General features: G+C 29.0%; 1 protein-coding gene across 1 annotated transcript; it reads left to right on the forward strand.

The window, feature by feature from the left end:
- The first annotated feature begins 2,770 nt into the window (after positions 1-2,770).
- LOC113366439 (protein-L-isoaspartate(D-aspartate) O-methyltransferase-like) lies at positions 2,771-4,396 on the forward strand. The gene is made up of 6 exons (XM_026608037.1): positions 2,771-2,908; positions 2,969-3,105; positions 3,442-3,688; positions 3,757-3,842; positions 3,908-3,985; positions 4,114-4,396. Exons 1-6 carry the CDS (start codon positions 2,854-2,856, stop codon positions 4,192-4,194), a joined length of 684 nt encoding a protein of 227 aa, XP_026463822.1. The 5' UTR covers positions 2,771-2,853; the 3' UTR covers positions 4,195-4,396.
- The last annotated feature ends 13,750 nt before the right edge of the window (positions 4,397-18,146 follow it).

Here is an 18,146-nt window from a genome sequence, read left to right on the forward strand (position 1 = left end):
TCAGCCGTTTTTGAGAAAACGTCGATGAAAGTCAAAATTTTGTTACACACACATCTTTTTCCCAATTTTAGTATCAAACTATTCAGAATGATTTGAAGTGTCGCAAACATATAAAATTAGCTAATCGAATTTTCTCACAAAAAAGTTCTTGTTCGGAAAGTTAACCCTTTCCACTCGGATGTCGCAACAGCAAAATACATATTAATCTCCCAATTTGTGAGTGGAAAAAGTTTTAATTTTAATTAATCTATTAATAATTAAATATTACATTACCGCAGGATTATCTTCACAACCTCTCAGGAACGTCGCGATTTCTCCTCTGGGTTCCTTAAATATAAAAGACATTTTTTTAAATATATTTGAAAAAAAAAATTTGATCATTTTAATACTAAAATTAAATTTAATTTTAACAATACATATTTTGGCAGATGCTTGACGAAAATTATTTATAAATGCAATTTTTGATCATTTCACATTTAAATGTGCAATACAATGTGGTTAACGTTTTATTTATACGATATCATATATAATTTCGCAAATGCATGCTTTTTTAATTTAATTGCAAATGCGATACTTGTATATATAATTATTGGTGGTGATTTATTTACAAATGCAATTTTTGGAAATTTTAAATTTTAATGCACAATTTTTTGCAGTTTGCATATCAATACAATCTGCAGATCTTTGTTTTTTTTAAATATATAAATAATAAAATAAAATTAATTTATTACCCTTTTTTCTTGTCTAATTATAGTACAATATTTATATTTGCAATTTGTAACAGCAGTACCACCAGCATGTTCTGGGTCCTTATAACAAGCATCTTCTTTATTATTTCCGACCATGGAGCACGTGTAACATTTTAAAGCTAAAATTAAAATAATATTAAATAAAAATATGTTTAAACATTTTTAATATTTTATTACCATTCGCTTTTAATACACAGCAAAAAAATATAAATAATATTCCGTATTTCATTTTGACATAAATGACGCTTAAAAATACTTTATCACAATATTGATTAAACTGAAAATTTGATACTGATAATGACCAAATTTTATTATTGTACCTTATCTTTTTGTAATACGGATAGATAAACTTTAAATTCGATAAAAAATCGTAGTATGCATTGTTAGCATATTATGGGGTCAACCGTAGCTCTTATAACAAAATAAAACTCTATTCAATAACATATTTTTTGACGATAATCTGAAAATTAACGTTTCAGTCTATTCCAAAATATTTTATCAAATATAAACATATTCTAACATATCTAGATTTACTCTTTCGGCGGTAAATACGTTTTACTAGGAATAGAAATTACAACCCCCTGTCCGCCATTTTGCTCGACAGGTGCTTGAATTATTTGTGGGTAATTTGGTAATTGCATTTGTAAAGGATTTCCGTAAAAAGAAAATCCAGATTGTGGATAAAACGGTATCAGAAATATTGGTTGGTATCCTCCTACAAACTGTGGCGGTGCCACTGGAGCAACTGGTTCCGGTTTTTCAACTTCTGGTGGAGCAGGTTCTTCAGTAGTGGTTGTTTCTGGTTCTTCTGGCGGAAATACTGGATGCGGTACAGGGTAGATATAACCATGCTCTTCTTCATCAGGTAAAGGTGTGGGTCCTTGTATCATCATCATAGGTATTCTAGGTTCCACCGCCGCTGGCAGATATGTATTTGATGGAACTGGAGCTTCTGTTGGAGGAGCAGGTGGAAGATAAGTATTTTTAGGTTTTTCTGTTGTCGTGGTGGTTGCTACTGTTGTAGTAGTAGGTTCCGTTGTCGTAGTAACTGCTTCCGTGGTAGTTTCCTCAGTTTCCGTCGTGTATACTAACTCCGGTGGTAAATGCATGTCTTCAGGTGCTCCTTCTGGCAGAGGTTGTGATGGTGTTAAAGGATGGCATGTGCAAGGAGTAGCCATCACTGGAGCTACTGTAGTGGTTGGTTCTTCAGGTGGACTTTCGGGCTGAGGAGGTCCATAATGTGTATCCGGTGGTGCATAGGAGTCATAGAATCTTCCCGGATACGGGCCATCATCATAATCCGCTGGTGGCAGGTAATCATCTTGACCATATCCAGTATCAGGATAGTTGTGGATTAAAGCTGTGCGATATCCAGGTTGATATAATGGCTCTGCATAATTTCCAATATACAATGGTTGTGAGTGTGGATATTGAATTCTTTGGGTGGAGTATACTGGATTACCACGATAATAACGTACTTGTCTCACAAATGGATTGGGTATAACATATTCTCTAGATTGTTGCACTAAGTACCTACTGGCAAAACTATTATCCACAATTATTGTAAATACTACAACTAAGGAGTACAAAAATTTATTCACTTTTCTTGACATACTTTTCTTTAAATATACAAAGATGTCTGTGGATACAGATGCAAAAGTATACTAAGCAAAACATGTTGGTATGGAATGATTTATATAAATAGGTGAAAGTTTGTATACTTAAATAATAAACGTTTGTGAAATTAATTAACACTACAGTAATTGCTTGAGTCACAATCAAACATCATCTAAAATAACTAATCAGTTTTAAACCAAATATAAAATATTTTCATGAGATTTTCCTTTGTTATGTTATTTATTAATTTGTTAATTGCAGAGAATTTTACAAGTATTTTATTAATTCAAATTAAAACGGTTACTTCAGTTCATATAAATTGCACAAAGATGTCTCTGAATGCTCTCACGAGAAAATGGTAATTTTGACAGTTCAAAAGTGTCAAAATAAACTTTGATGTAATTACTGCAAAGCAATTTTAATTATCTTAATTTTTTAGAAATCGTTAACATACAAAATTTGTAAAATAGGTAATAGTATTAGGAATATGGCCTGGCGTTCTCACGGAATAAATAATGCAGACATGGTTCGACATTTAAAAGGTAAAAATTAGTGCAATTTTATTTGTATTTGATGATTCTATTTATAAACTTTAATTGTAGCTAACAATATAATTCGAAGTAGTGGTGTAGAAAGAGCTATGTTAGGTACAGATCGAGGATTTTATTCCCCGAAGACTCCTTACATGGATGCTCCACAAGGAATTGGATACGGTGTAACAATAAGCGCTCCACACATGGTAATTTAATAGTTAGAAATGCTCTAAGGAGCTTTTTAATAGAAGTACCATATTTATTGGTTGAGGAATTCATGCAATATAACATAATAGTTAACATATTTCTCAAAAAACATTTTTTTCCATTCAGTTCATTATATTTCTGATGTTTTTCATCAATTACATTATAATCGTAGCTATTCCTTTGCATTTGGTGCTTGTGCTTATCTAAATATTCCCACACACATATAAATAAATAACTGGCACACACCTAATTTCATATATTTCTTTATTTATGATAAAATATTCTTTTCCTATTTTTTTACAATTGAAATAAAACCAATTTATTATATGTAACAGCATGCTCATGCATTAGAAATCCTCAGTCCATTCATAAAAGCCGGAGAAAATGTATTAGACGTCGGTTCAGGAAGTGGTTATTTAACATCATGTTTTGCAAGAATGAAAATGCAAGATGAAACTGAACAAAGTGCAAAAGGAGTGGTTGTCGGCATAGATCATGAACCAGGTTTAACTGAAATGGCAAGACAAAATATAGAACAAGATGACCCTAGTCTTTTAACAGATCGACATATTATTTTAGTCAGTAAGTCTCCAGTGAAAGTTAAGATTTTTAACCAATGTTAGATGTTGAATATTAAAAATTATTTTCAGCTGGAGATGGACGACTTGGTTATGAAGAGTGTGCACCTTATAATGCAATTCATGTAGGAGCAGCTGCTGCCACGTTACCACAAGCAGTAAGTATTCACTAGATTAAAATCCAATGACTGGATAAAAATTATTTCAAAGAATCCTTTATTAGTTAATAGATCAATTGAAACCAGGTGGTAGAATGGTGGTTCCTGTGGGACCAGCAGGTGGTGAACAAACTCTAGATCAGGTGAATATTGAAGGCAAATCTATTCTAGCAAATACTTGTATATGTTATAAATTGTGTTATGTGCTATGTATCGATTTCAACCTGTATTTTGTAAATATTATATTTTAAATAATTCATGTCCTCAATAGATTGACAAAAAGGCTGATGGAACCATACAGAGAAAATCTTTAATGGGTGTGATATATGTCCCGTTAACTGATAAGAAATGACGCTATGGTGCAATTTTTAGAGTTATTTGTGGAGTTACTGTGATTGTGATAATTGTTTATAAATTTTTAATTTCATATCTCATTGGAATTAAAAAATAAACGAAAGCACGAATTTTAAATAATACTTGACTAATGATGATAAATAACTAACAAGACTGGCTGATCGTATATAAATTAAAATAATATTTATTGTGATTTTAATGAGGGATGTTTGTATCAGTGTTTTTATATTTATTTTTATCTAAAATTGAAACTTAGGTATTTTGCCTTATTTTCTGAAGATTATTTATCTATCACATGAGATTAAAGTAACTTAAGATTTTATAGTTATATGTATTATTATGTGTCGAAATTTTAACAACAAGAGCTTAATAGTATATATATTAGGTACATATTGATTATTCATATTTTTTATAGCATATTTGTGCTTCAAAAGATTTAGATAATTATTTAAAGTTAATGCAACGCATGATATTCTGAATTGTACATCATATCTTAATTGCAGTTTTCTTTGATAAGCAATATATTATATAATATAAGGAAATAAATATATTTCATTCACAAAAAGTTTTTTTCATGAAAAAATTTAATATTATGTGTTAATAATAATGAATACTGCAAACAATGTAATGATTGCTATAAATAATATAAAACGCATTGAAAAATATTTAAATTTATAATATCACGATGAAAAAGGCAATCGTATTTATGCGAGGTTTGAATATTATCTTGAAAATATCAAGCTCTACAATGAGAGGACTCTACCTATTCATACCCTAAAATAGGATATCCTCCTTATAGGTATATTGAGATTTGTTTAGTAAATATATTTATAATGTAATATATATAATTATGCCCTCTTACTTATATAGCGAAAAAATACATTAACGTACGCAAGACTTACAGTTAGATGATGCGCCTGGGTAATAATAATTATTGCAACTGAAATCTGCGCTTTATATATATATATATATATATATATATATATATATATATATATACATACGTATATATACCCTCCACAAAATTAGCGAAATAAAAAATATATTTAAGAGAACCAGTTCCTTCTTTGTCTCAAAATGCATGACAACATTTTAGTACGTTCGCATGAAGATCTTGATGTGTGCTATTTAGATAAATTATGAAAGTTTTCGCATAGAATTCCAGAATGGCTTCCACAATCTAAACGCCACGAAAGATGCCAAGAGCAAAAGCTCAGAAACTCAAATCGCTACTATTATGAGCTTTTCCGTCTCGTATAATAATATGTAGAATTATAAATAATATTTAGCAACTTCTTAATAAATTAATTTCTTCTCATATATATAATTTTTATTTAAAAAATATACGTTAGGAAATTTGTTAGTTTAGATCAAACAAACCAAATAAAACGCACAATGAGGATACAGGAGAGTCAATCAATTTTATTATTTTTATCTAATAAAATAATTAATCACTTAATTACTGAGAGCAATTATTATTCCTATTTGACATGCTATTAATAGCTGCTAATTCAATGCAAAGTTTCATGAGAAACATGCTTTGAAATTTTGAAATATGAACTAAAAAGAGCATCTTAAAAATGCAGTAAGGTATTGTGTTTTAGTTTCGATAATCTTGGATAAACCGCAAACAATTTTCACTGATTTTTTTTTATTTCATTATAATCAAACGTACATTTCAGTGATTGATTATTTTATTAGATAAAAAGCAGAAAATCAATCTAAGCATAGTAATAAAGTATGCATATTAGTAGTATTAATCATCATTGGAATTAACACGAATAAGATCTTTTTCTATTTCAATGCAATGTTTATTTAAATACTTATAGTCAAATTTGAGGGATAAGAGTTGAAGAATGTAGTAAGATTGATTTTAAATTATTTTGATTATAAACTGCTACGAATCGCAAAAATCTTGGGCATTTTCAGAAACCTCAAAATACATGCATTTGCACTGTTTTTTTTTCAATTTTAGAAAAAAAACAAATACACATATTAGTAATTAATAATTCATTAAGACAAAAATAATATAATATGACTTAGCTTTTTGCTATTATGATTGATTTTTTATAATACGTTAACAGCTGCTAATTCTAATGCAAAGTGTATTTCAAATTCCATATAAGTAAGTTCTTAACTAACTATCCTTTAATGTTCCCAATTTGCGTTCACAATTATTTTTTAATTATCTTACTTCTAAATCTAATGCTCTATTAAATTCGCCTATTCTACTCATGACATATAACTTTAACTTAATTAACAATGACATTGATATTCATAACACTATGAATCAAATAATCTCTATCTGCTCAAGTTAACTTTTTTTATTTTTTTTTCAAACATTTTTAATTATTTCATCTTATTCTATGCAACTTAATAAAACTGTTACATTCTGTATTATGCTATTTTGTATTTTAAGTGCACCTAGTATTATACGATATATTCTTATTTATCCATACAAAATATATAAATAATAATTGTAAATTGAAAAATTTAAGTACCAATTTACATATTGAAATATATATTTTATGAATGAAATATAATAATTGTATTTTCCAGTACTCTCGGAACTATTCTGTGAGCAATACCTTTAAAATAAAATAAAAAAAATAAAATAAAATAATAATAAGATGGGCATTATAAAAAAAATAGTTTCAGACATTAGAAGCTTCCGTGGTACCATTATTGCCATTAAATAAATAGATAAATAAAATAAAATTTAACCATTGTAATGATTTTTTTTAATATGATAATAGCTGCTAATTCAATACAATGTGTATTTCGAGTCTCAGATACACGAGGTCGTATTACTACTACGGTCTGTCTGGCTGGCTCCGGTCGTATTTTTTTTAAATGTGACACCACAATTACGGCGGGCGTGAAATAGCCAGCGTAGCCTCGGGGTCGAACGGGTTATCAGATTAAAATGATAAAATATGCGCGTATGGAGCAGGTAGAAATACCATTACAGGAGCACCCTTCACCCCCCACACTACATACAGCCAGGTGAGTTTAAATTTAATTTTATTTAACTGTGATGCCATTAATAGTTTTTTTGGTAGAAAAATAATAAACTCTGCTGATTGTGAGTAGTGTACATACTATATTCAGATTTGATACATGAAAATATTTTGTAATAGCATTTTCATGAATTTTTGGAATACCTTACAGAAAATGGATGTATGTGTGTGCAGTATGTATGTATGTGCGGATACAAAATTTATACGACGATTTCTAGAGCACTGATTAACCAATTTGAAATAATGAAAAAAATTGATTCACATTAATGAGTTAATTGATTCCTAATAACGTCTAGTGCTGATTAGTTTTTAGCAGAGGCAGGTCCAAAAGTTTTGAAGGTACGGGACAAAAAGCGTAAAAATGGCAAATCAGGTTTCGAGAGAACGGAGCGTATGTTTCACGTGAATGATTCAAAAATTATTTTACTTGCATTGACGGATTAAATATTTGACTAAATTTTTGGAAAACAGGCCCAGACCAAATAAAAAAAGTAAAAAAAGGCATTTAGCGGTCAAAAATGATCATTCGACATATGCACTTCAAATTATCAAATATTTCATGAAGATTTTAATAGAAGTACAAGTTTTGTTTACATTTTTATGGGCTTCGTATCAGGTTTTATACCGTTGAACTTATTACTAACAAAGATGAAAGATGCGGCGCTTACGCGCTTCAATATGTTGTTTCTAAAGCAGCTACGCAGTGCGATTCATAATTTAAAAAAAAAATCAATATTTTATGGTACGGAATGTTCCAGCTATTAAGTCATCATGCCATGCACCACTAGTTAATAATTTCAATCACCAGTAATGATTTTCAAGGTAGAAATACGATTAATTTCCATTATAATTTCTTTATTAACATTTTAATCATTTGTGACATTATTTGTGCGGGTATTGTTATGTATTTTTACTCATTGAAACATTAATTATATATTCATATTTTTTAAGCAGATGTGCTTTAATACCTTTGTTTTTTTTTCAACGCAGTAATAATTAAATTTTGAAAATAAAATACCTATTATATGAAATCCACTGCATATTAAATTGATTAAATTTCATATTTTATAAGCAATTTAGTGTCAAGTAAAATTAATGAACATTAAACAAGAAAAATAAAATTTTATACGGGTTAAACAAAATCGGGCAACGCAAGTGAAACAAGACGTTACCAATTCTTGTAATCATTTTTATAAGAAACAATTTGAATCAAATGTTTTATATTTGTTTTGAGTGAATATAATTATATGAATGTAAAAGAATTTTTTCCAAGAGCGAATGCTATTTAAAGCTCCTTTTAACGCTAATAAACCCCAATTTTTTCATAATTCATTATTAAATATCGTTTAATTACATTTATTGCGGTGCTAATTTATCTTTTTCTGCAATTATTTCTCAAAGAAATAACAAGAAAAATAAATACCTTTCCAGATTCTTTGTCGATTAAAGATTAAAACAATGCCTAATTATGGAACATTCATTAAACTTTCTCAATTACGCTCTAATAAAAATCCTCGCCCAGTTCAGATTTTTGCCCTGGGCTGTCATTACACTGAGAGCATTACTTAAATTTATTGTATATAATCCAATCGTTGTATGACGGGGTTTTATGTTGCTTGAATTTTTGCACCATAAATTTTTTGTATCGTAGGTTTAAGTTAATTAAGTTTCGACAATTTATATAGGAACTTTGAGGATAGAGTCATAAAATCTTTCATTTTACATTTCACAATTATACCTTCTCTACTCTACCTGTGATATGAAATCTTGAAATGTATAAAAGCCAGTGAGTTTGAAATTAATATTATCAAGTGATATGAATTGAGTGAACGTCAAGAAATATGTTATATATATATATATTTGTTTTCAAACTTGTATATGACCCAGGGAGACACATGTTCTCCTACATTGTCGCAAAACCTTGCAAAGTCCGCAGAAATAATTATCAACGATGATATGCTACCTTCATTATTTCTTGCATGATGAAGGTATTAAGATAAAGTCGATTATTAGGGTTAGGTAGTCGAATGAATTAGATAATGTCTGAAAGCCAAAATGAAGATTTCAAACATCATCATCGACCCCAAAGTTCAGTATGTGAAGAGTACACATGTGAACAACACTTAGGCATCTTAGGATGCTCACATTAGGCACATGGGTCTATATCCAAAGGTTTCATCTTATAATATTTCCAAGAAAATTGTTATCGTTGATGAACAAGAATATGGAAATTTTAGAAATAAGGCATGTAATTGATTGTGTAACTATATTTTAAAATAAGAAAAAAATTCTGGTGAAATAATACACATATATAAAAGGTAATGTAACATTTAATTGACTGAGCTTAACAAAAATCTAATATAGTGAAATAAAAATCTGCTGCTAAATTCATGTTTTCAAAATTTTGAATTTTTTTAAGCTTTGAAAAAATATACGGGAAATTTCAGCAATTTGTCTTGAGGCACTATACTATACCATATATTAAAAGTTTATTATAAAGAAACTGACATACAGATATTTTTGGTAAAAATACGCAAATGTAGAAAAGATGAGTTTGAGAAGAGTATATCAATAATATATTTGGAAACTCAATGTGAATGATATTTATACAAAAATTTAGATTTTTTTTCATAAGCGCGTTTATGTATTATTTTATCAACAGTTAATATTTCTTCTAAACTTAAATTGCAATTTATTTCTCTCACTCTATATAATTTTTTTTTGGGCGGTGTTATTTAATTTAAAATAATTTATTTTAATTATAAATTAGTTATTATTTTTCTTATTCAAATGTTCATTTTTGGTATTTAAGAATTCAAATACACCTTTCCTATAAAAAACCAACATGACAAACTATAATTCTTTTTTTAATTCCTTGAATATGTTTATAATCTTTTTTCTCTACCATATGCTTATATTTTTTTTAGTTCTGTATCCAAAAGTCCAAAACAAACAAAATGGTGGTATTCAAAAAACGCTGAATATGTCGAGCACTGCTCAAGTTAATAAAACTGAATTAAACTGAAATCTCTATTCAAATTTGCCGCGTTATCTGTACGCGGCAGAAGTTCTTGTGTTAGGTTACAGAACTCAGTAGCATTAAGGTTTAAGTAATTGCACGATATTGTACGAAATTGCTATAACTTATCGAACTATATTAGATAGTTTCGTATTCCGGATCCTGTAATTTTCTACACACTTTTACAAATTACTCTTATAAAAATTTGATATTTTTATAATTATCTAGTTAACACTTTGAACCATTTTTGATAGTAGATACCACATGTACAAGTTTTACTCAGAAACAGGTATATCTCTTTAAATTTATAATTAATCATTCACAAGGAATCACAACAGTATTAAATTCAGCAAAACATCAACGAATGTTTTGGGTAATTTTAGAATCAAATCAAATATCCTTGGGGACCAATTATATATACCATCAAACGTAGCCTTGAAGAGACATTGACCTTATCAGATTATAATTGGAGATATGGAGATACTAAATAATAAATATAATTTGATACTTAACTAATATAGATAAAAAAGAGAATTATAACTCCTTTGAGAATGTCTATTAACGAAAATTATGCTATACAAGTGAATTGGCTAGTTGAAATTTTATATATATACCATATATATATATATATATATATATATATATATATATATTGAATGGTAGAGTCTTGGATTTGTGTATATTTTGTAAAGTTTCGAACAAGAATCCAAAAATAATACAAAATAAAAAACAAGAAAAGTTTTTAAAAAAACAATTTCTTTATTTAATTATTTGTTTATTGTCGACGTTTCGGAACTAGTTTCTTGACAGATGTCCTGAAGATGGAACGTACCTAGTTCCGAAACGTCGACAATAAACAAATAATTAAATAAAGAAATTGTTTTTTTAAAAACTTTTCTTGTTTTTTATTTTGTATTATTTTTGGATTCTTGTTCGAAACTCTACAAAATATATATATATATATATATATATATATATTCGAAGATTTTGATTGAAACCAAGTGGTTGGCCGTCTAAAGATTTATTTTTGGCCAATTTTTGAAAATATTTTAGATATTTTAATAATTGGTAAAATTTTTGTTTACATCTTTGCTTCAATATTTCGTCTCTAAAAAGCTACACGCACGATTGCTTCGAAAAAAGTTCACTTTTTAAAAAAATTCAGAATTTTCAAAAAAAAAAGTTTTTTTCAAAATTTTCAATTACTATGTGGTAAGTTAAAGCAATTTACTTTCAGGTAAAATATGTCCTGCACCACTGATCTTTGGTTTTCCATATTTGAGTAACCCATTCTGTTTGAAATTTTAGTCCTTTCATCCTCGTTGACAAGCAACACTAAAATTAACAAACATTCAGCAGTGTAGTGTTAGGGTTAAGCATCCATTCACACTGCTCAGATAATTAGTGAGAGTCTACTATCATCTATAGGGCTTGTGATACATACACTATAAGCTATTCCATGAAAAGGATTGCAATCTAAATACGAATAGGGATTCGTACAAACAACACAGACGGAACACAGACACGCAGATTTAGAATGGCATGAATCATAAGCATGGCACAGTATGTGGCAATTACCATATTTTGAGCCACTATCTGTACCAACACCGAACTCTGCGTTAGAGATATAGTGAAGGATTATACGCCGGCATGACCTAAGGCATTCAGCTGTTCCGTTACATACGGACACTAAATTTGACGTCGTACGTTCGATATTATCTTTCAGAAAATACCGTTTTTTGGAGAGAATATCATTGGAGAAAGCTTCACAAAGGGCTCCAAGTTACTTTACTCTATACACTTATCATAGAATAATTTAGACACACTTGTTAAGTTACGGAAGGAGAAAAAACCGTTCACAAAACGACGATAATTGATCTGTTATGAAATTAACAATGAAATTGGGAAGGTAAAAATTGAAGATTTTAAAGAAAATTAAGCATTTTAAAAAATGTTTAGAAAATTGATCCAGTACATAAAAATAAGTTATAGAGTTGGACAACCTTTAATGAAATAATTTTTTTAAATGTAAAATTAGGCTTTTTTATAAAATCAGAAAAAAAAATTCTTTGAAATTCAGTCTAAAACGTGCACTGACAGAAGTTAAAAATAATTCTTACAAAACAGAGATTTGTGGTAAGAGGATGAAAATTTAGGTTTTTAAAAATTAGCCAAAAAAATCATGTGTGTGATGATCATTTTTGACCAACAAATCAAATTTTTTTTAATTGTTTATCTGCATCTCCGCAAAAATAGTTTTTCTTGTCAATATTTTGCTCATATTTAAGCTGCTACATTTTAAAGTGAAATAACTCGAAAATTGTTATATCTAAATTCATAACCTTGTATGAAATTTCTAACTTCGTGATAAATGAACCCTGTAACTATCACAGAGTTTATTCAATCCAAACGATTTTTTTTTCAACAAAAATTGACCAAAATTTTTAGAGCATGATCAGGCTGTATTTCGTAATTTCTGCGAGTTTAACCATCAAAACATAAGAATATTGAAATAAAATTTTCTGACGTTAAAAATCGGCATATAATTAAATTCTTCGTTGAAATCCTATAACTCCTAGACGTCGAGTGAAAATAGTTTGACGATTGCTAACTTGCTAATTATTAAACATTGCAAAACTCCAAAAACCTATAACTAAAAATTTAATAGATCCATTATCATTATATTTTTGTAGCATATTCCTAATTTCATGATGTATAAAATCTATGATTGTCAGCTCAATTAGAACGATCACAATTTTTCCAAAAAAATAGCATTTCGAGCATATAGAAGTTTTAAATAAACAGAAGATAAATTGCCATTTAGCCAAGACCCGAATTGTAAAGCTTAGAGATTTATAAAATAATTATAAAATTATTTATAAAATTTACTCAAAACTAAAGTTTTCCCAAAATTCCATTCTATTCAAGTGCACAAATAATGTTGCGCTGAACGATTTAAAAAAATCATTCATATGTTCTGGTTGGGCTCGCCCGTAGGTAAGCAACGGGACTTGTTTCAGAGGTCCCGGGTTCGATACCCACTTCGAGCAGCCTGTTGTCAGGCAGCAGTGACAACGATTTTCACTTGAAAATATAGATAGCAATATGTTTTCAAGTGAAAATAGCCCTTGCCAGGCATTGCTGCACCAATAAAATGTCAGCCCTATTAGATTAATTCTAATAACAAAAATCATCAAATATGGATGGATTAACCATTGGGTTACCATCTAAAAAAATATGGAGTAAGGAGAAGTTTCAGCTCAACAGCTCATAGCACGTAAGGTTCTGATCGCTGTTCAAAAAAAAAAATATATGTTCTGGTTTTGTAAAATATAAGTCGTGGAAATGAATTTATGCTCTATAGATTCTACACAAAATAACTCAGTTCTTACAACATTATTATTGATTAATAAAAACAATATTTTATTGTCATGATTAATTAGTAAATGATATGACTTGCATGTTGATTATTTGTAGACAATACCACATTTGTTATATTCACTATTATTTGCGAGTAATTGCTAAAAACTTGGTATGAAAATTTAATTAATTAAAAATTGAAATAAAAGCAAACATTTGGTTTTACAACTTTGCTATATACCTACCTCTACATCAATACATTAAAGTGAAAAACTAGAATCATCAATAGGAACATGAGGCAATTCTTTGCCTTTCGTACCCATTATAATCCGATACCAACCAGCAACCACCCATGCTTACAAATTCTTCCGCAATCCTCGGAACAATGCAACATATTTCCGGTTGCGTTTCGGTCTAGAATTCTAGATATTAGTATTAGTCTCGCGTCCGGAACATTGACCCGGCGGTTTTCCGCGCCGAGGCATGGGAAAAAGCGGCTGCGAGCCGAATCAAGTGTGTGCAGAGCACAGATTCGCAGCCACCCCAGCCATACGTGCCTCGCAGACCGGACCGATATTTATAAGTGACCTATGATTCCGCCTTCCTATATTAGACGGAAGATGAGCACTAGAGGTTCGCAAAGTTTTACACTCTGTGTCAATAAAGTTTAGTTATGGTTGGAGTAAAATTTTGCTTTTTTATACTTGGACTTTTCATACTAGTTAGGTTTTGAATTTGCTCAAAATCTGTTTGCATACGAGAGAGATATTTTTATATCTTGTATATATTTATTCATTTTGCATTTATGTATATTTCGGTTGTAATAGTCAATCTAAACCGAATTTTAACTCTTTAAGTTTATATTTTCATAAAAAAAAATCCGACTCGCTAATTTTATGTTTTCTCGACCTTTCAATCCATTCTGAATCGAATGAGACCAAATTTGTAAAAATTATGTGTGTGTGTACGTTAGCCAATTTTTGACCTTTGGTGGACATTTTGTCAACAACGGTTGAACCAATTTCAAAAGTTTAAACCTATTTCATGTATCCTGATGAGGACTAGCGTTTAACGGTATTTCGCGGCGATTGGCCAAGCAGTTCCCTTATAATTAGCAAAAAAGTGTAAAAACATCCACGTTTTAGCCTTCAAGCCTGAATCGATTTTAAATAGTATATACAAACCGTTCGAAAAATATTGGTTGGAAATCGTGTTGATTAGTTTTTGGTGAAGATCGGGTGGTCTATTTTCTTGTAAATTAACTAATAAAAATCTTTATTTCGACAATTTTTATGAAACATTTTTTGAGGATTTGATTTGAGGACATTTCTTATCATAATCGTATAGAAAATACTAAAATATAACTAAAACTAAAATATATTAAAACAAGTCTGATTTAAAAAAATCATGTACGTTTGAAAAATTGACCAGCATTTTTTTGGAGATTGTCTAAAATAGACCTGGACGTTTTCTCAAAAACGGCTAAATTGATATTGGTAAGATTTTTTGATAGCCGTTTTGAAAAGTCATTTTTTATAATGAGCAAAAAAATACAGAATTCAACTAGAAGTTCTGAGCCAATTTCGAAAATTCAAAAACTGTTCGAAAATATTATTTGACTAGTAATCGTGCAGACTAGTTTTAGACAAAGATCGGCCAGACCGTTTCTTTGCAATTGATTATAAAATTTTCATGTATATTTAATGGTTCCGATTTGATTTTTTTAGTTTAGATAAAAAAACAATTATCCAATTTAATTTATAATTCAATGTATATAATAAATTATAAATTATTTTTATGATGCTTTTATAATCTGCAATAATAAAATTTTGTTAGCTAATTTTTTTTTTAGTGTGAAGACAGTATATGGTCAAAAATAATATTAAATTACTATGAAAAAATAGCAAATGTAGTATTGTAAAAACTAAGGCAACGCGGCCTTACTAATGTTCTTAGACATTTATATACCATAATAATGAAATCAAATAATTTCTTCAGTTGTTTATCTACAGGCACTTATAAACAAAATTGTCGATCATTTGTATAATTAAATAATCTAAATACATGCAATGAAACTTTGAGAATACCATTCCGAAATGGTCAGTTATGAATAGTTTATATCGTGCCAGTAAGTAGATATCAGTGTGCATAAAATACATTCAGAATTATAACAAACAATTTATGGTAGTCAGATCTTTATGAGAAATGATAATATTAGCAATTTGCACGTGCGATTCTAGATTCTCAAAGTACTTTGGTGGAATCAAGTCCATCTAATATTTATACTGATATCGATTCCTTAAGTTCTATTATTGAGAGACGTGATATCGTAGAATATTTAATTGTTTTTATGATGGTAAAGAATTTTATCTATTTGAAATAAAAGTTGCATATACTTAGGGCTTATTTAAATTGACAGAATCCATAAAACGTTTTTAGATAAAGCTAGATTATTGTGAAGTAAATATAAATATATAATTTCAATATCAATAATTTTTGTCTAACTTCAACGATAGTTTTTTATTTCAATGTATTGATGTAATTCAAAATTTATTAACGTTAGTACATAGCAATTATAATCAAATCAATAACATTATTATGCTAATTAATTTTTTTATAGAAGTAGAACGTTAAATTTCATTACCGACAAGTCATTACGATTACATTATTAATAATTTATTATTACATATAAAAAATTATGCTGTCATCCCTAAGTTTTTTTCAAACCATGCTGTGCAAGAATCCGTAAAAATATGTTCATTTCTTCGTCTTATATTTTACGAGACTAGAATAGATGACTGATTTTCCTAAATTGTCGTGAGATTGATTGATGACAACACAAAATACTAGAGACTATTATGACACCTTAGACAATATATTATCTAGGGCAATTTATTTGAAATTATCTGATATATTGGTATCAGCGACGATAAAATTTTTATGGACTTTAATTTGTACAATTAGTATTTGATATTCTAATCAAAGTAATGAATTTATTTAAATACTATCTATTTTTTTTCATTTCAGTGAAACATATTTCATAATTTCTGTATCCTTTATCAGTTAGATCTCAGCCCTGCATTTTTAAACTGAGGGGCATTAGTTCTCAGTATAAAAATATAAAGTGCACATTCCCTGTTATAAATTAATCCTTTGCGACTCATTCTTTATTTCTACTTGCTGGGGAATGTACTAGATGTAATTTGAAGCCTTGAAGACACACATCTAAATTAGAATTTAAGATGTAAAAGTCTCATTATGCTGCGAGGCGAGCAATGCATTTCGTTTCTTTAAATCCGTTCTTAACTATGTTTAATTTACTGATATAAATGGTTGTTTCTAATTAGAACTGATTTTAGCATGCTTGAAATAATTAAAACGTAGAGGTTTTTGTAAAATTTCATAGGTTGTAGGTTTTGGTAATTTTTAAGGGTTAATTTAACTATGTGCGACGTATGAATATGTAAATAGAGCAATGGGAGAATTGCATAATTCGAATAAATTGGAAGACGTGCTGATTAGTTTTTGGCAAAGGCAGGGCTAGCCATTTTGAAGATACCGTGCAAAAAGTTTAAAAAATGACAAATTAGTTTGAGAGAACGGAACCATTTAAAAACTGTCAAAAAAATTGAAAACTTCCAAAGAATCAGATTTTTCAAGTTTTTTTTAAAAAAAATGTTTTTTTAAATGTTTAAAAAAAATTCAAAAATGTTAAAAATAATTCAAATTTTGCAAAAAAACTAAATTCTAAAAATCTAATTTTTTTCAAAATTTTCGAAGAAGTTTAAAGCTCCTAAAAATTTGAATTCTGATACGGAAAGTACCAGCATATTGCCTTGTTAAATACTATTCATTATAATTATTAGGACTTCCATGAGATGAATCGGTAAATGTAGTTTTGAACAAATTTCTACACAAGCTAATTTCATTATATAAAGATTTGTATAAAATAAAATTACACATAATAATAAAAATAATTAGGTCATCGCACAATTTCTGCGTTAGCTACATATGATATAAATAATCACACAACTCCAGCTCGCTGAATATGAACCGCTAATACTTTACTGTATAAAATATGCATGCTTGTTGTATGACTTATGTTCATTCTGAGAAACTAAAGCTTTTTCATTGTGCTCATTTTGAATCAGCTTTCGAGCTCTCCATATACTGAAGAGCTTTTATCTTTTCTGTTTTTTGATCGCTAAAGCGCGACCTCAAAGCCGTGCAATGAAATAAATTATCCATCTATCTTTACGCGGGACTCCGACAAATATTCGTGGATTACAATTGTGAATGTGAATCAATAATAAGGATTTATGTGTGATATTTTTGAAAAATTAGGAAAATGTCGGTTTTAGCACTTTAGCTAAAGATCCGTGATCCCGTAGTGATATGATTCGTGATCCCGAAGAGATATGATTCGTGATCCCGAAATTGTTGACGAAAATTTGTATCCGCACACACACACACACGCACACACATACTCATAAACCAATCTTTCTAAGGTACGCCAAATGCTCAGAAACCTTTGAAACGTAAAGATGTGCA

This window comes from Ctenocephalides felis, unplaced genomic scaffold (genome assembly GCF_003426905.1).
Source record: "Ctenocephalides felis isolate EL2017-DRISC unplaced genomic scaffold, ASM342690v1 CF-g0.4_SCAFFOLD_01170, whole genome shotgun sequence".
In the NCBI taxonomy this organism is placed as follows: Eukaryota; Metazoa; Arthropoda; class Insecta; order Siphonaptera; family Pulicidae; genus Ctenocephalides; species Ctenocephalides felis.